General features: G+C 35.1%; 1 protein-coding gene across 11 annotated transcripts in view; it reads right to left on the minus strand.

Moving 5' to 3' along the window:
* Positions 1-20,291, minus strand: part of ARHGAP32 (Rho GTPase activating protein 32) — a 320,343-nt gene that overhangs the window by 13,978 nt on the left and 286,074 nt on the right. For all 11 annotated transcript variants that reach the window (XM_035265066.3, XM_035265065.3, XM_078339806.1 and 8 more), the window contains 7 exons: positions 14,481-14,583; positions 12,981-13,125; positions 12,460-12,542; positions 4,146-4,253; positions 3,736-3,881; positions 2,993-3,188; positions 1,217-1,362 (listed from right to left, as the gene is read on the minus strand). In XM_035265066.3, the coding sequence (XP_035120957.3) occupies positions 1,217-1,362; positions 2,993-3,188; positions 3,736-3,881; positions 4,146-4,253; positions 12,460-12,542; positions 12,981-13,125; positions 14,481-14,583 (927 nt within the window). The remainder of the gene's footprint in view (positions 1-1,216; positions 1,363-2,992; positions 3,189-3,735; positions 3,882-4,145; positions 4,254-12,459; positions 12,543-12,980; positions 13,126-14,480; positions 14,584-20,291) is intronic.

A 20,291-nucleotide genomic window follows, 5' to 3' on the forward strand; every position in this document is an offset into this window, starting at 1 on the left:
CTTGTCAATTAAGTGAATCCCTACTTCTCCTTGAAAACCCTTATCAATGGTTGTATTTTCTAACTGCTAGCCCCTCCTCTACCAGAGTTGGCAATTCCTACCATAACTATCTCATGTAACTCTCTTTTTAAAGAGACAATGTCTCATTTTGTCACCCAGGCTGGAGTGCAGTGGCACAATCATAGCTTACTGCCGCCTCAACCTCCTAGGCTCAAGTAATCCTCCTACCTCTGCCTCCAGGGTAGCTAAGACTAAAAGTGTGTGCCAACAAACCTCAGTTGTTTGCATTTTTTCTTTCTTTCTTTCTTTTTTTTGTAGAAGCAGGGCCTCACTTTGTTGCCCAGGCTGGTCTTGAACTCCTGGCTTTAAGCAATCTTCCCACTTTGGCCTCCCAAAGTGTTGGGATTATAGGTGTAAGCCACTGTACCTAGCCTAAACCACTATTTCAATAACCACGATTCTGTGCTAAAATTTACTTTCTTATACATATGACTTCCTAATTTGACTTGGAAGGCAGAGGTACTATCTTAATTTTCTATCTGCAGAGACTGCTATCAAAATAGCTAGTACAGGCTCTACATGATTGCAAACTGAATGACCAATTAATATTAGTATAATTGAACATTATACTTCTAACATTACCTAAGAAGAAAGTACTACTATCCTTCCTAGATTCAGAAGCTGTTAATATCAACGGAACATGACTTTCAAACTATTTTTAAAAGAGTCGTTTTCCAACAGCGATAGATTTATTTGATCTAATAAGATACTCTATTAATGAGATACCTAATTGAAAAAAACCTTTAGTTAAGAGTTATAAACTTGAAAAGGATATTGAAACATAGTTTTGTAATTTTTTTAAATCTGTAAAAATCTAGATAAAAATAAATCTAAAATATATATCTAAAAATAAATTTAGATAACATAGCAGTATTTTACAATATACAAGTTATATGTGAATTTTAATCACATTCTTATTACATATAATTGATACAGTTTTCTTAAACTATATCAGTTGGATACTTCTACATATTTATATATAATTTATATTACTATTTTATTTAGAGATAAAGAATTGGTAAAAGAAGACACACAGTTGTGTGACACAACTGTGAACATGTTATGGAAGCAGATCATAATATATGTGAAGAATGTGCCCGGAGCAACTAAAGACCATCATGACAGCACCAGAACGGAGAACCTCCCGGGCATTCACCTTTCAGAGCCATGGCTTTCATCTCCGAAGGCTCACTCTCATTCCGCTGAAGCTTTCGTTTAGAAACGGATGATGATTTTCCCAAGTTGAAAAATGAACGCCAGCTACCCACAGGAGATTTTTTCATCTTATTTTGAGGTCTCTTTCTATGAAAGAGAAAATAATTAATCAATATTAAGATAGCCATGGGTCTGTCTTTTCTTATAGAAAAGAAATGAACACATGACAGAAAGAACCAAACGGCCTGGAGAGGCATAAGTGAAATAGTAAGCAAACATCCACCTTTCAGATAGCACACTCTACACAGTGCAGCCAAAGCAGGAAATGGATATTAAACATGCGGATTTTAGTATTAGTAACTATTTTCACAAAGATCATTTTATACATAGTTTAATATTTGGATTCAACCTCACAAACTGCGGAACAAGTGGAAATAAGATGTATCTGGGAATAGTAAATATTAAGTGTCCAAAAATAATACAGAGTTAAAATGATTTTAGGTGTGAGTAGAGAATAAAGGTTAAAAAAAAAAAAAGACAAGGATTAAGAATAATAACAAACATATACTGAATGCCAGGCACTGTGCTACCTGCCTTATATGTAATATCTCCTTTAAATCAGATATAACTACATGAGGTAGGTACTATTATTCTCATTTTGCAGCCAAGGAAATGATGCCACTAAGAAGTTCAAATAACTTCCTTAACATTATATAACTATTAAATTATAGAGTCAGGATTGAAATCCAGGTCTACCTGCATCTCAATATCTACCCTTTTAACTACTACTCCATAAGGAAATCTTTGAGTAAATTATGGAACTAAAATATAAAATCAAGATGCTGAAGACAAACTCAGGATGACAAAGTAAAAGAGTATGTTCTGACTTTTTGTTGACAGAACGTTTTTAGTCACAGGAAGTGAAAGGAAGTTAGAGGAGTATACTAAAATATGGGAAGAACAAATTCTAAAGTTATATTAGTACTACCCAATCCAGAGAATCAAAATCCTTACATTCATGTGTAATAGCCAAAGGAGTAGCAGAGACATCAAAAATAACTTTTACATACATTAGTCTTCCTACTATAACCTAGTAAAGAAGATACAGAAACCATGTTATTATCATTTCTTTAGAGTAATAGAATTTCAGAGATGGAAGGGACATTGAGAAAGCAAACTGCTGCACTGATTCTCAAATTTTAACAGACATCAGAATCACCTGGAAAGCTACATGAACGACCGATTGCTGAGTCCCTTGCTCAGGGTTTCTGATCCAGTGGGTCTGGGGTGTGACTGGACGACTGCACAATGTATACTTCCAGCAATTACCACCAGGTGATGCTGATGCTATTGGTTGGGAGACCATACTATTGATTTATTCTAACCTTAATGTGAAACCAGTATCAAACAAGTCACTGTCCATTCCTGACTTTCTGAATAAACTGTTCAAACACAGCTTATTTCTAAACAAATTTCAAAACAACATATTTCAGAGAGAAAAATCAACCCTGTATAGTGATCCTTATTTTTCCAAACAATTTTCCCTATACAATTGATGTTCTTCTTTTATAAAATTACATGATGTTGTAAAGTAAGAATCATTTGTACCATTCCCCATTAAGCTGTGTCATCCGTATTCGAATAAATAGGTTTCTCTGGGACTAGCCTAGAATTCAATGGAGTAATACTAAGATACAAAATTGAAAGCAAACTAAAAGAAAATAATAGTACATAGCTATGAAGATCATATCTTAAAACAGGGTTTAACAAATTTTACCTTTCAAGTGGGAACTCAATTATGGTATGAAATTTTCCCTGAAGTGCAGCAGGTCCTTCTCCTACTTCGATATATTTATTTTCTGTCACGATTGGAGAATTGACCTGAGCTTGTGTTCGTGCCTGGGCCTCTTCCAATGTCAGCAGCTTGGTGGATGGAGAGGATACCAGGAGGGACTTGGGCCTTGATAGAGAAGCTGAAAAAAGAAAAGAAAGGTGATGAAGACAGTGTATTCAATTTGTTAGTATCCCTCTCACCATTTATCTACCTGTCTGCTATTTTCTTCAAGTATTTTAAATGGCAAAAACCATAGTGCTTTATATTAAGTGAAAAACTGAAGGTGACATACCAGTGGCACACATACACACATATAAAACTCTTTAATAACTGTTTTCCTTCCTTAAAAGATATGAGGAAAGGTGATCAATCACTCAGATATTTTTAGTTCTGAAAGCAATTTTTCTTCTGTTCCATTTCATACTTTAATATACATCAATAATGAATGACAAGTTTTTTTTTAACGTGGCATGAACTTAGATCACGATAGGTCTAATACATAGCATTCACTACATACACACAAAATAACTGTCAAATTGTGCATTTTGGTAAGCAGCCATACATTATTAGCTGGCTTATACCAGTGACGTGTTTTTTTCCATTGAGATAAGAAATGCGTGGTTTTCTACTTATTTGAAAGCTGAGACACACACTCTTGGTACGGAAGGAAGCCATGAGAGCCGTACCTGCCCCTTCTTGCATGACCATGCTGATTTTGCCACTGAAGAGCACATCAACGTGATTCAGGATGAACTCGACAACCACAGACTGAATTCTCACTTCCATGAAAGCTGCTGTTCCACTGAAGCAGGCAGATTCTATCTGTTTTGATCTGTGAGGTAAACATTTTCATCACAGAGTTGTAAAGACAGCAGTCATAAAGGGCCTCTTTTTTTAAATGTGTAAATCACAGACAAACAGAGGAAGAAATACTTTTACTGTCCCTTAGCTAAGGCCTAGCTGCCTGTTTTAGGGAGATGCAAATAAAAAAGAACAGATTTGTTCTATCTTTTAGAGTTTCCTTAAGGAACACTGATGAATTAGCCTTTTATTTAGGATTAGTTCTACTAAAAGTCATAAGTGAAATGCAAATTACCTTAACAGGTTTGGAGCCCAAACAATTGCTAGATTTTTTGCATGCATATTTGTGATGGAACAATAGTCAGCTAGAAGAGACAAGTGTCTCATCAGGAACTCCAGTGTTCTGGAAATAAAACACAACGTATTAACAGAAAGAAACATGATGCAGCAGTATAGAACATAAAAGTCTACTGAAAAATTTCTAAATTTTCAACAGTGAAATAAAGAAAGAGGCCATACAAACCCAAAAAAACTTTTTTCCCTGCCCACTAGGTTTAACTACTACTTACTAGAAGTGAATCTCCCACCAAAGCTAGTTTCTGGAATAAATAATGCTTTGAAGTTATACCATTCTACTTGCAGCACACATACTAACAGGAAAGGATTTTACACTTCTATGAAAGAAAACAGTAATGTCTCAAAAGCCTAAGAGCAGTTAAAAGAAACATTCCAATAGACATCAAGGGGAGAATATTTGACCAAAGAATATGCTTTTGAAATGAAGAGCCTAATTCAAATCCTCCTGTTCGAGTTTATCTTGACTGGTTAAAATTTGCTTTACTTAAACAATTTCATATCTATTGAGATTAAACAACAGGGAAGAGTATTTCTGAAAACAAAACATGATCAGCTTAAATGTAAGTTAAACCAGGTAAGTGGAAGTGTGTGTGTGTGCGAGGTATTATCTATCACCTACCATGTCTCAAAATGTCCTACCTAATAGTAGCTACAGTAAAACTATTAAAGACAATGGGCTGGGCACCATGGCTCACACCTGGAATCTCAGCAGTTTGGGAGGCTGAGGCAGGCAGATCACTTCAACTCAGGCGTTCAAGACCAGCCTGGACAACATGGCGAAATCCCGTCTCTACAAAAAGTTTAAAAGCAATTAGCTGGGTGTGGTGGTGAATGCCTGCAGAGCCAGCTACTCGGGAGGCTGAGGCAGGAGGACTGCTCTAGCCCAGGAAGGGTGCTGCAGTGAGCCAGCTTGGGTAACAGAGTAAGACCTTGTCTCACACACACACAAAAAAGACAATGAATGCAATGAAGGGGAGACAGAAATAAAAGGCTCTATTATATGAAACAGTAATGAAAGATAAAATATGGTTTACATATGGGCCACAAAGATTCAGATGGGCCTAACGTGAATTTGAGAAGAAAAGGAATATAATAGTTAGATGAGGCATTAGGCATTATTCAAGATGCTTTTACCAGCAGTCTCATTTAATTCTCACAATAGCTCTAACAAGCACAGAATTTAAGACAAAGTCAAGGTTGCTGGGGTTTCCACAAACTAGCAGTGGCAGTGCTGCATTTCAAATCAAGGTCAGAGTGGTTCCAAAGTACCTGACATTCAACTGGCACTGCAGCTGCTTTACATTTAAAATGGTAATTCTCTGTCTCTTCTGTATATAATTAAGGAAAGACAGACAGAAGTGAGGCTGGCCTGAGTACTATGTAGAGGTGAGAAGTTTGAGAAATGTGTTTAGAAAACCATGTAAAAATTTTATTACTGGAAGAAGGTGAATGAAGGAAATAATTAAAGGACTTCAGAAATGCATTTGATAAGATTTGCAAATTTAAAAACCAAAGACATCTATTTGGTTTGCCTATCTAATTATGAAGATGTTTTTAAAAGTTAATGTAGAATTTTAGTCAGGATTCCACAAAATGAGTACTTTTATATTCAGCAGATGAGAGTGTGAATTGTATAAATCTTCACAACCTGGAACATAATTTGGATGCTGTTGTCTAGTATTTAGAATAATAATTTAGATTTCCAGAATTTCACTGCGAGGTCATTATTCTATAATAAAAAACATAATCTAGATTCCATGTAAAAGGATGGCCCTCATAGTAATATACAAAACTGGAAAAGGAGGGCTGGGTGCAGTGGCTTACACGTATAATCACTTTGGGATGCTGAGGTGGGTGGACTGCCTGAGCTCAGAAGTTTGAGACAGAGCTAGGCAATATGGCAAAATGCCATCTCTACCAAAAATACAAAAAATTAGCTAGGCGTGGTGGTGTGCGCCAGTGGTCCCAGCTACTTGGGGGGCTGAGGTGGTAGAATCACTTAAGCCTGCGAGGCAGAGGTTGCAGTGAGCCACGATTGTGCCACTGCACTCCAGCCTGGGTAACAGAGTGAGATGCTGTCTCAAAAAAGGAAAAAAAAAGGAAAAAGAAAATACCTCATACTACATGTAGATCAAATATGAAAATTATGAAAGGTTAAATAACATATGGCATATCCAAATGAGAGAACACTATTGAAAATTATGCTTTTCAAGAACATCTAAGGAATTCAGAAATGTTGATGTTAAAATTTTAGATAAAAAGTCTATATCAAAAGATATATGAAGTAGGAAATACACACATATATAAGTTATATTGAAGAAGCTAGATTTATGCAAGAAGAAATTACATAATTATAAAGTAGAAGATATACAGGTACATAATAATAGTAGGCAATGTATATAATCCAGGTAGAACATATATAGAGATAATACAATGTATATTACAAGACAGGCAAAGAGGATAATATTAGATATATATGTATAAATGTCTACAGTCTAGCTATAAAATAGTATACAGAAGATATAAAACGTGTATGCAATGTGTATTATTGAACATCTATCTGCAAGACTCTGCTCTGGAAATATAATGATAAACAAAACAGAATTCATGACCTCAAGGACCTTATGTTTTAGAGAGACTGTATACGGAACTTACAATGGTCAACAGAAACCACAATTCAAATTTTTTTTAACTTGGTCTGTTGCCCAGCTGGAGTGCAGCGTGATCTTGCCTCACTGAAACCTCCGCCTCCTGAGTCCAGGCAATTCTCCTGCATCAGCCGTCCCGAGAAGCTGAGATTACAGGTGTGTGCCACCACACCTGGCTAATTTTTGTATTTTTAGTAGAGATGGGGTTTCACCATATTGGCCGGCTGGTCTTGAACTCCTGACTTCAAGTGATCTGTCCGTCTTGTCCTCCCAAAGTGCTGGGATTACAGGCATAAGCCACTATGCCCAGCCACACTTTGTATTTTGATCTTTTCCCAGGCTAGCAACAAGTGGTCTTATACTCTCTCATGAAGGTAGGCAGAGGCAGTGAGCAGCAGTTCCTAAGCAGTCACACCATCACAAGGGCAAACCCACCAATACTCCACAGTGTAATGTATTGCCAGGTGATTTTTCCCTACTGTGTTCTGAGTGCACACACAGACACACAGTCTCCAACTTACAATGGTTCAATTAAAAAAAAATATATATATATATGTATATATATATATACACACAGTGTGTGTGTGTGTGTGTGTGTGTGTGGAGTCTTGCTCTGTCACCCAGGCTAGAGTGCAATGGCACAATCTCAGCTCACTGCAACCTCCATTTGCTAGGTTTAAGCAATTCTCCTGCCTCAGCCTCCCGAGTAGTTGGGACTACAGATGCGTGCCACCATGCCCGGCTAATTTTTTTGTATTTTTAGTAGAGACATGTTTCACCATGCTGGCCAGGCTAGTCTTGAACTCCTGATCTCATGATCCAAACTCCTGATCTCATGATCCATTCACCTTGGTCTCCCAAAGTGCTGGGATAACAAAGATGAGCCACCACGCCTGACCAGTTAGGTATATTAAATGAATTTTTGACTTACGATATTTTCAACTTATTGGACATAGTGTCATGGTAAGTCAAGCATCTGTATATTGAATAGGCAATACAGTATATATTTAAAAAATGTAAAGTAGGATATAAGTTCAACAGGGAAGATGAGAAAGCAAGGGAGCTCTGTATATATAATTAGGAAGGGAAATATCTACTTATGTGGGAAATACCTATAATAATATAGGAGAATATATACTATGGCAGGAGAAATATAAATAATTATGGAGTAGATAAACATAATATAGTTGAGAAGTCATACATATCAGTAATAGGGGAGACATATATATACACACATATAAAAACAAGTGTGTGTGTATCTACAGATTTAACATATAGTAAATAGATGGGTATGCATGATTGATAGGAGATAAGAACAATGACAGCAGCAAACTCATTTAGTTCATATAATAGCATTTATTATTTAATAGAACTTGTTCAAAGTGCTTTTATGTTAATATTCACCACAACCCTATGAGAAAGTTACTATTATTGTCTCTGTTTTACAAATGATGAAACTGAGCCCAGAGAGACAAAAGGACTTGCCCAAGGTCACAAAGCTAATATGGTCAGTTTGGCTCCAGAGTCCCTATATCACAATGCCTATAATATCTAGACATTATATATGGTAGAATATATAAATGTACTATACAGTAGAAAATAAATACATATATAATATAAAACAAGAGATATAGATAATACATATAGTGATGAATTTATGTAAACATATATAGCAAGAGATATATGCACTTTGCTGTATGAGAAAATATAAAAATATTAAGAATTCTACTAAATATACAACACATTAGAGGAAGGAAATATATACAGTTATATGTATATGACAGAGTATCTTCTTACAGATATTCTCTTAATTCACTCACAACATTAACCACTACTTTCAAGTCCTTCTGAAAAATGAACTGAGTAGTGCCAGGGCATACTAAGTTTTTATAGTTAATAGGTTTTTCTTTGGCACCCCTGAACACTCTGGCTAACATCATTTGAATTATAAGCTTACTTACAGTAAATTGTTTCCATAACTGTTTATGAAAGGTTATATTCACATTAATTAAATGCTATCAACATTTACAAAACATGATTTAAAAAATCATTTTTGCTTGCTCCATGAAACCTTAGTTGAAAGCTCTGCAAAGTCTTTATAAAGGGTCACTTTGCAGTCAAAAAAGGAAGCATAAAATGAGTAAAAACCAAATGCTATGATGAGCAGAGAACAATTTAAACCAAAACAAAGCCTATAATTACTAATAATATTCTCATAGATTAGGGACTGTATCCATGAAATAAGAATAGTATGCTATAAAGTAGGAATATTCCGAGAAATAAGGGAGGGAGGGAGTTTTTAGAAATGACTATTCTTAAAAGTCAACAGAGAAAATGGAGAATATCCATAGGTAGAAAGTGACCAAGAGAAAATGTAAAAATAAAAAAATTAGTTCAAGAGTTAAAATAATTCCAGGAATAGAGGAAGGGTTTAAATTGTAATGAGAACCATCAAATAAACAGTACAAGAAAATTTCCCCAAACTGAAAAACAAATTTCCAGATAGAAAAGCCTCATCAAAGTGCCTAAAGTGAAGAAAGAAGAGGAACCCACATCAAGGTACGTCAATGTAAAAGCTGACCACTAGGTATGTTCTAAATTTGAAAACCTCCAGAAAGGATAAAAACAAAACAGTTCATATAAAAAATGGTACACAAGTACCAGACTTTACTGCATTACTTTAAAGCATTACTTAAAGTAAATAAAGTAATACTGTATTGTAGCATTTTTTTAGCAGACAACAAGGGTACAATACCATCAAAATTGTAGGGAAAAAATAATCTGTACACTGAAAGTATACAGCTAATTATTAACTGAATCCAACAGTAGAATAAGAGTATTTTCAGATATTGAGGTTTCAAAAAATTTACCTCCTATACACCTTTCCTCTGGAAGACATCAAAGGATGTACACTACAAAAGCAAGTAATAAAAACAAGGAAGATGACAACAAGATATCCAGAAAAGAAGTGATCTAACTCACAAAGAAGGTGAAGGGAATTCCAGGGAGAGGGTTAAGGTTGGGGTTGGCAGCCTCCTTGTAGATCTAGAGATCAGCCTGGATCTAGGGAACAGAAGGCCCTAAAAAGGATGTTTTCAGGAAGAAAAAAGATTAAGATTGATATGTTTGAACATACTCAGAGAACATTTATAGTTCTGTTGGAGAGTCTGGGGGATAAATAAGTGACAAGTAGAAACCTGGCAAGCCAAAAATGGTCAATGAATTCACAGAAAACCCAAAAAGTTGTGCCAGGAAGGATATACAATTCTAGTATGTGATTAAGTGCAGTTGTGAATAACAGTGACAGAGTTACTACAATGGAGACACCGAATACTGGTTTAACTCCAAATGCTGATATAATTAGACTAGGAAGATGAGTGAAGGGGAAGTGTGTGTTTGTGTGGTGGTATTGGGGGGAGGAGGTTGCAAGAGAGCTAATTCTTCATTTACCATAAAAGGAAAGCAACAAATATTGTCAAGGAATGAAAAATACACACACAGCAATATAAGCATGCTAACAGAAACAGTAGAGTCAACTCCAGCAGAGAGAGCTGACAGTAATAACTTCTGGGAAAGAGGAAGTTTGGATGGAGGGTATGCAGCTGGTAACTGCTGTTTCTCACTGTCAGCTTTGCATGCCATTTGGTTTTTTAAAGCTATCTATACATGTCATATTGATAACTTTTTTAATGTATAAAAAGATATATTTACATGGTAAATCATGCAAAATTACCAAGAGACCTTGGCTTAAATCTAACCATCCATCTTGCTCTGCTTAATTTGAAACAAAAATAGCAGGGTTCAGGCTCATTCACACATTTTATCATTTAAAAAATCCTCTTAAGAAGGTGAGTACAGTTGTCCATTGATATCAATGGCAGATTGATTTAGGACGCTCCACAGATAATACAGTCAATGGATGCCCAATTCCATTACGTAAAATGTTGTAGTAGCTCCATATAACCTACACAATCCTCCCAAATGCTTTAAATCATCTCTAGATTACTCATAATACCTAATACAATATAAATACTATGTAAATACTTGCTATACTATATTGTTTATAGAATAATGACATAAAAAAGTCTGTAAATATTCAGTACGAATCCCTCCTAATATTTTTGATGCATGATTGGTTGGAATCCATGGATGTGGAACCCACAGATACGGAGAGCTGACTGTATTCTAATCACAGATATTAAGATTGATTTTTAGGTCACATAGGTGATCAGTGATGGACCTGAAAATTCAGACTCGGGTCTATCAAATCCAATAGTCTTTATATGGCACTAGGGTTACTTTTTCTGATTAGCTGATAAAAAGTACTCTTCTCCCCATTCTTCAAATAATTGTATACTGATCAGATTCGTCTCTCTAGCCTTCCTTTTCAGGGCTAAATATCTCACTTTCTTTGAGCTTACCTCCCTACAACTCTTCAATTTTTTTTTCACTGTTTAATGGGTCCTTAGACCTCATTAATGTTATCACATTCCTCTTCAGATGGACTATATCAATAGGACAATAAATTACTGATACTAAGTTACCTCCTAGGTCATGACTATCATGCACTCATATCTATAGTGTTGATTTTTAAATATCTATTGATTTTTAGTATGGATTAAAAATGTTGGGTTGATTTAGTGCTGATTTTTTTTTTTTTTTTTTTTCCAGGCTGAGTTTTGCTCTGTTGTCCAGGCTGGAGTGCAGTGGTGTGATCTCGGCTCACTGCAACCTCCATCTTCCGGGTTCAAGTAATTCTCCTGCCTCAGCCTCCTGAGTAACTGGGATTAGAGGTGCCTGTGTCCATGCCTGGCTAATTTTGTATTTTTTGTAGAGACAGGGTGGCGCCATGTTGGCCAGACTGGTCTTGAACTCCTGACCTCAGGTAATCTACCCACCTCGGCCTTCCAAAGTGCTGGAATAACAGGTGTGAGCAATGGCACCTGGCCTAAAGTACTAATTTTTGAAACATATATATAAGCAATGTCATTTTGAAAAAAAATTAATTTGCATATTACTAGAACATCTGCTTAATTTAATTTCTTATCAACAATTGAAATTTTAAAATGTATCTTTTGTTTCTTTGCATACTAAAATCTAGTTTCAACCATTTTCTTTTTCTCACTAACTGGCAAAGTCATCTTCAATTTTATTCTGGTTTTCTCAGACATAACCACAAATATTTCCAAGAGTTCAAACTAACATACACATCAAATTATGTTTTAAAAAGTAGCAACAACAAGAAAACCAATGAAGAAACTAAAACAAAAAATCTACAAGTTTAGTCTACCATTCATTTGTCTATCCATCTATTCATTCAAGCTTTAAGTACCTATAGGATACTAAGCAGTGTGCCAGGCCCTAGGGATCTAAGGATATCTATACATAAACAAGTGCGCGCGTATGCGTGCATGCACACCACACCCCCCTATATAGTACATGTGTGTGTTTATATATGTATAAGTAAAATCCAAATCCATTCTTTAAAATTGGAAATGTAATTAGAACTCCAAGGAAGTTTAAATAGAAATCCAAAGGGAAAAAAAACTGTTTACAGGTCAATCAACTGCTACCTCCACCTAGTATTTACCCACAGTGGCTGACCTGTAGTGTGGTGGCGGGAGCTGCTGGATGACATCGTGGATTTTTATCAGCCTTTCTTCATCTGTTGCTGCTGAAACTGCATCCTAGAACAGTCACAGTGCAAAATAAACTAGTGAGCTTTGTTGATAAAAATGAAAGTTCTTCACTTACAATTCAGTTTTCACTCTGAGATCAACTCACTTTGCTCTTGGATGCAAAATGGTGAGGAAACACAACATTGTATTAAGGAAGTCAACTGTTTCCACGCAGTGCGTGAACACTGAGATCTACAAAACTAAGTTTAAAAAGCTTGACAGTAATTCGTATTATGCGTAACAAGACTAGCAGCTCAAAGTCAGGAAGCAACAGAATGACAATGTACAGCAAAGACCACAGACTAACTGGCGATATTTGTTTTTTTATGAAGTCATTTTACTCATAGAACTATTTCTTACATGTGACCAAACCAATGTTCAAATGTTTTGAACAAAAGCACAGCAAAGTTCCACAAAGAATTAGATTCAAAAGTAGCCTGTACTCACAGAAAATTTCTCATACAGCTGGTAGGTAAGCAGGGGGTTTGGGAGTTCCCGGAAGTACAGCTTACATAGGGAGCCCACAGAATGGATGTCCTGAACATATGGTTCTTTCGTCAGGTCGGGGACATGCTCAGAGTCAAATTCATGGCTGATATAGACAGAAGAGGACAAGCAAGTCATTTGACTGAGGAAAGCAAATACATGTCTTAAAAACAGAAAGCACAGGCCCTAAAAGTGTTTAGCTCTATTTCAGTGAGTTGCTATTATCTTTCATTTATTATACTTTACATAAGTCATGTTTGGTCTTCAGCAACAACTGGATGTCTTAGTACAAGACAGATACCTTTCTATGTGGAAATTAAGGGCACAGCTTTAACATTAAAATGGACAATGGCCTCTGAGACACAAATGAATGAACAGCTCTTACAGTACATCAGTCTGAAAACAGGACTCCTAATTGCTAATGATTTGAATATCCAATGTTTTGGCAATTCTAGAGACTAGTGTTGAATGGCAAATGATCCACAAACAATTATGAGCAGAAATTCTGCAGGTACAAATTATATGACACAAGAATGCTTTCCTAAAGCAGAGTAAAAAAAGTCAGAAACAACATAAAGCAGTTCCTACCTAACTAACAACAAATGTTAATAAGCAGGAAAATCTGTATCATTAGAATGAGTAAAATAAAATTTGTGTACAGAATACTAAGGCAGATTAAGCATACTCTCTAGGAATTTAATTAATATTAATCTGCAGGCATGAGATCACTTATCATCTACCTAGAGGATTAATGTGTGTGTACAATCTGAATATGGGATTTACCTTGTCTTAAACTGAAGACTAAAACTGTCTTTAGTACAAGAACCAATTTATGTATTTTTCAAGCACGTATTCCCAAAAACTGAGATGGGCTCTGTGATTCTTTAAAATATTAAAATCCCTACAGAAAAATGGCAGTTACCATGCACCACAATACAAAACAAAAGATAACGGCATATCAAGAATAGACTAGAATCCAAGATATTAAGCAAAAATAAAATATTGCTGGCACAGAGTATGTCACTGTTTTTGTCTCAGAGAAGATTTGGGGAGGATACGGATGAATGCATACTTGAGCATATAAAGAGAATCAGGGTCAAAGGAGATCAGAAAATGTTCCATTACCATCCATTTTCATTAACACCTAAAGAATAACTATTATAATGCAAATTTGATCTCTTACGGCTGTCATCAGCTCAAACTCAATTTGCTAAAATCTTCAATCATTATAAAGAGGCAAAATACAAGTACAGAAGAGATTAAGGTGAATGATTATCTGATATTACAGATAAAAAATGTCATTTAGAAAAGTATACACAGAAAATACCATGGATATTATTTCCTATTTTATCTAAACTATCTTTAATAAGAATAGGTTATCAAAGTAAGTGAATCTGTTTTGGAAATATTTTCATTTTAATTAGTTAAATAGAAGTGTAAAAATGCCATATAAGATTTTACCGTAGTCTCTGGATATTGGAGGCAACACCAGAAAGGCGATATATTCCATCCACAATGCCATATCTCTCAATGAATGCTGTGCAGCTTTGAAGAACCTGGGGCACTAAAGAGAATTTTTAAAGACATAGATTAAATTGGTAGTATTCACCGTAACCAAAGTTGCCAAAAAGTAAGATTGTTTTAGTTTACAAAAGCAAAATAAAATTTGTAAATTAAAGTTAAAAGAGGTAAAAATTAATCCACTACAAAAAATGATGGGGTATATTTACATAATTTCACACCTCAGCTAGATAAATAATTCCTGAATAATCAAGACTGGCTCTATGTCATTACACTTAACTAAGTGAAAGAGTTTATACATTATTAGGACAGTCTCTCTTCTGCAGTAAACTCATTTAGATCATGTTACAGTTACATATTACAGTAAAATAAACTGTTTAGTCCTAACACCATGCCAGATTTTTAAAAAATACATCTGTTCAGCTGACTTTCATATATAGCAAATGGATATATAAAGTTAAATGCTTATCCCAACAACATAATTGCTTGTAAGTGCTGCAAAGTTTTGCTTCTAAAAAATTATCTTCTACCTTTTCACAGTTAATGCAAATTTTGACTTTATTCAATAAACAAAATGCTAATATAATGCAAAGCCCAAAGCAATTTCAAATAGATAGAATCTTGTAACTTCCTGGCCATTTTTACATTAACTTACTGACATTCTGACTTTATATTATCAGCTCATAATAAAGAACATGCTGTCTGGCTAGCTCCATTAATATACACTGGAAAGCTGTCTGAGGCATGTAGTATCGAACAGAATTTTCAAAGTACATGATAAAAAAATTTTATAACCATTCAAAATTTATAACAGCTGAGACTTTAACATTAGTTGTTTTGCAATGCAGATTGATGAGTTTATAGACTTTAGTATGACCATTTGATAGGGTTAGTTAAAATCCTTGAAAAGAAATCCTTGGAAAATTTGGTTTGCAAAGAAGCTACTATAATAGAGATAAAACACTCAGAGTGGCAAATGAAACAAACGACATTTTAATAAGATAATTTTAGTGAATGTATTTAATTTATAGTATATTGTCATTCCTTTATTATTATAATAGACTTTTCCTTGGTTTTCCTAACTTTTGTTGTCCTTCCTGGAGTCTATCTTTAAATTCTGTCAGATTCTATAACAACTTTTAAAACTTAACCTCCTTATCTTTGATTAGAAAATAAATCAAAAAACAAAAACCAGCAGCTGATAATATTAAGTACTAAATATACACCAGGCTAAGTGCTTTACAAAGGATACTTTCTGATTTTCAGAGAAATCCTACAAGGAAAGTACTACCATATCCCCATTTTTATAGAGAAGAAATTGTATCTTAGAAAGAGTACGTTTTACTCAAGGGCAGGCAGGAAACAGCAACAGAAGTGAGATTCTAACTCAAGCAGTCCAAATACAGAGCCAATGCTTTTAACTACTGCAATATACTGCCCAGCAGAGAAGGCCTTTCACAATTTACACTCAATTTTATTGTATTTCCATATTCCACAACTCCAGGCCAAGTGAAATCTTACCTTTTGCCATACAAACCAACCATTCTATGATTCCTTCACAAAACAATTTCCTCTAGCCGGACTCTCCCCTACGACCCTCCTTCATATAGAAAATTCTTGGCTATTGTTCAAAATCCAGCTAAACTATCACTCTTAAGCAAGCCTTCATTGAATACCCACAAGTAGAGGAGGTGAGCACTGTGTTCTATGTGCTCACAGAACAGAATTTCAAATTATCATTTATTATTACCCTTTTCTGACTGTGGGCTCTTCAAGCGCAAAACCATGCATCATTCATCTTTGTATATTTAAAACTCAGGAACATTGTCCTGACACAATGTACACAATTAGCAAGTGAATTAATTTACAGGTGCCTTCAGAGCCTGAAATAGTTATTATCTGGTCAAGTTAGCAGGGAAGGACCCTTAGTTTTCATATGGAGCTATATTAATATTAATACATTTTCAACTATATGTTTTCTGCCTCTAAAAATATTCGAGACTTTTAGCAACAAGAAAGGGATATATTTACGTAGTAAGGATGAAGGGCAGGCAGAATTGCTGGGTACTTCTTGTGGATTCACTTGATATTAGAAGCAATCTCTGTGTCAAAATAATATGCAAAATATATAGTATCTTTACAAAAGCTTGGGTCCTAGTTCTAACATTGTCCCACCAATGATGACATCAGTCTAAGACTTCAATTCTAAAAACTGGAAGTGGAATAATAAAATTTGGGGCTAGAAAATTTCAGTCACCTGCTTCAAAGGGAACATATTTAGAGATTACTGGGATAATTAACATCATTACTTAGGAAAAGAGTTAAAATTCTTTCCTGTAAAGCATCAAGAAGATGCTTCTCATTATGCATGCTCCAAATTAAAAGCTAATTCACCCAGGTACACAGAAGGGTTGTCTTGGAAGAAAACCCTTCAGAGCACAGTATTTTATTTCCATATTGTCAATCTATACTAGCACACAAAAACTTTTCATAATAATAAGCTACTATATATAAAAAAGAATAGGTAATTTTTATTGGATGTGTATATCTGTGTGTTAAAAGATTCTTATCTGTTTATTATTCCAAATAAGTAGGAAAACATAGAAAACACAGAGAATTAGGGGTGTTTTCCTGATAATAGGACCAAGTCCTTACTGACATAACACTTCATGGCAAGCATCTGAATTGTGTTCCCTGAGAAGGACTGAATGTCTATACAACAATCACATAATAAGCTTAATAAACAAAATTACATAATCATTACTTATAAGTTTAAGAGAGACAAATGAGACATTTAATATAAATAGGTGGCAAAATGAAAGAAAAGCATAAACTTGAATTTTGAAGAAAAGAGAGCAGAAACTGAAAAACAATGTTAGAAGAAAAAAAGATCTGGTTTCTTTTTCACTAAAGAGTAGGAAAGCAATTTAAGAATCTAATATATTCTATTTTGTAAAAAAAATCCTAGTTTTAGAAAAAAGGCGGTTTATTAGTTACCCCAAACCATCTAACAAACCAGCCAAATGCATACTGAATAATGATGTAGTCAAAATATAACATTAGAAACCTCCAAAATGGTTCCTCCAAAAGATGGTATGACTTTTGGAATCATTCCCACATTCTCCACATAATACACTTCTGATTTACTTTCATTTTACATTCTTAGTTTTTAAAATATCATCATATGACAACAGAATAAGAATTACATATTTAAATTAAAATTGATGATCCTTAAAATTAGAATATGGCTAAAAGAAGTAGGAAATGGCTCACTGCATCCTTGACGCATCCTCCCATCTCAGCCTTTCAAGTAGCTGGAACCACAGGTGTGGGCCACCATACCCAACTAATTTTTAAAAATTTTTTTGTAAAAGCCCTGTCTCTACAAAAAAAATTAATGATAAAAAATCAGTGATACCAGAAAACTCGCTGTTCCACTCAATTAGATTTTATCATAATTAGGGAACAGATGAATACTGTAGTTTAACCTGCTATTTTTCAGAAAGAAGTCATTTAACAGCTTCTGTCCTCCCCCTACGAACGCTATGAAGAATGAAAACATACCTGAAACTTCTAAGTACAACTAAATTTGAATTGATATTTGAGAGCTAATGAGCACGGCAGGACAAATTGGAAAACTCTCCTTAATTTCTTTCTTTTTTTTTTTTTTTTTTTTTTTTGAGACAGAGTCTTGCACTGTCACCCAGGCTGTAGTGTAATGGCACGATCTTGGCTCACTGCAACCTCTGCCTCGCAGGTTCAAGCAATTCTCCTGCCTCAGCCTCCTGAGCAGCTAGGATTCCAGCTACGGGATGCACCACCACACCCAGCTAATTTTTGTAATTTTAGTAGACACAGGGTTTCACCATATTGGCCAAGCTGGTCTTGAACTCCTGACCTCAGGTGATCTGCCCACCTCAGCTTCCCAAAGTTCTGGGATTACAGGCGTAAGCCACCATGCCAGGCCTCTCTTTCATATTAACGATCACATCTAAGCAAGGTTAAACATTGTTACATGGCATTTAAACATGCCATGTTACCCAGGCTGGTCTCAAAATTTCTAGGCTCAGGTGCTCCTCCTATCTTGGCTTCTCAAAGTGCTAAGATTACAGACATGAATGAGCCACCTTCACCCAGCCCCCTACAAAGTCTTAAGATCTTAAAAAACTAAAATTCCGAACATATTCATTAAATCAAAGACAAACTACTAAATCATTTAACTACTAAAAAACCATTTTATTTCCTAATTAAAATTTAGTTAATAAACTTCAAAGGTTTCCCTTCTCCTGCTAATTTAGGCTTCATAAGGATATTCAAATGAATATCCTTCTTATGAATATTTATTCATTTCTTACCAACCCTGATGAAACAGGAAATTATTTTAACATGCCAACTATAATATATCTGACCTCAGTCTTCAAGGTTTCTGGCTCCTGAAGTTTACTGAATTTCAATTACACTTTAACATCACAAGTTGATTTTTTTTTTTTGTCATTTAACTTTGTTGGCAAAGAGGGATTAATCTTCCAGGATTATTAAATTCATTTCTAATATTCCTCTAATTTTTTAATTGAAAAAGCAAGTCATCTAAGAAAAAAATCACAATATTCTCTAATAATTTACTATAATTATATTCATTTTTCATAACACCTACATATCCAGACTTTTAAGAATTATATCTACTATTTATATATAACATTGTTTCAGGTTTCTACACTGTTTTCAAACTTATTTATTTATTTACTTATTTATTTATTTGCTTGCTTACTTACTTACTTATTTAGAGACAGGGTTTTGCCCCGTTGCCCAGGCTGGAGTGCAGTGGCGTGATTAATAGCTTACTGTAGTCTCCAACTGCTGGGGTCCAGTAATCCTCCTACCTCAGCCTCCAAACTAGCTAGGAGTACAGGTGTATGCCACCACGCTCAGCTCAGTTCGTATATTTTTTTGTATAAATGGGATCTTGTTATACTGCCCAGCCTGGTATAAACTCTCGGCCTCCAGTGTTCCTCCTACCTTGGCCTCCCAAAGTACTAGGATTACAGGAATAAGCCATCTCACCAGCCCAAACTTAAAATTTTTAATAGCTTCAACATTTATAGAACATTCCCCTGTCCGGGTGTGATGGCTCATGCTTGTAATCCCAGCACTCTGGGAGGCTGAGGTGGGTAGATTGCTTGAATCTAGGAGTTCAAGACCATCTTGGCCAACATGGTGAAATCAAATCTCTACAAAAGATACAAAAATTAGCTGGGTGTGATGGTGCATGCCTGTAGTCCCAGCTATTCAGGAGGCTGAGGCAGCAGGATAGCTTAAAGCCCAGGAGACAGAGGTTGCAGTGACCTGAGATCGTGCTACTGCACTCCAGCCTAGACGACAGAGTGAAACCCCATCTCAAAAAAGAACATTCTCCCAAAGTTGGGTATTTAATATTTTTGTTTTCATACATAATACTATAATGAACATTTTTGTTTCTATTTAATTATGACATTAAGGTAAGTCCCTAAGCATGAATTCATTAGCTGAAAGGAACACTATAAAGTGTCTTGCTATGAAGTGTCAAATGTTTTCCAAGAACTCACTGCCAAGTCAGAACCACCTGAAGTCAACAATTCTGAACCTATTGGTAAAAATCACTGCTATGTTTAATGGCACTGAATATAATAATTTAGAAAAATAGCTTTATTTTAATATTTACCAATGTAAAACAGTATTTCAAAATTGCCTACAGATACATTTCCAGGATTACAA

Source organism: Callithrix jacchus, chromosome 10, assembly GCF_049354715.1.
Source record: "Callithrix jacchus isolate 240 chromosome 10, calJac240_pri, whole genome shotgun sequence".
NCBI classification, from domain to species: Eukaryota; Metazoa; Chordata; class Mammalia; order Primates; family Cebidae; genus Callithrix; species Callithrix jacchus.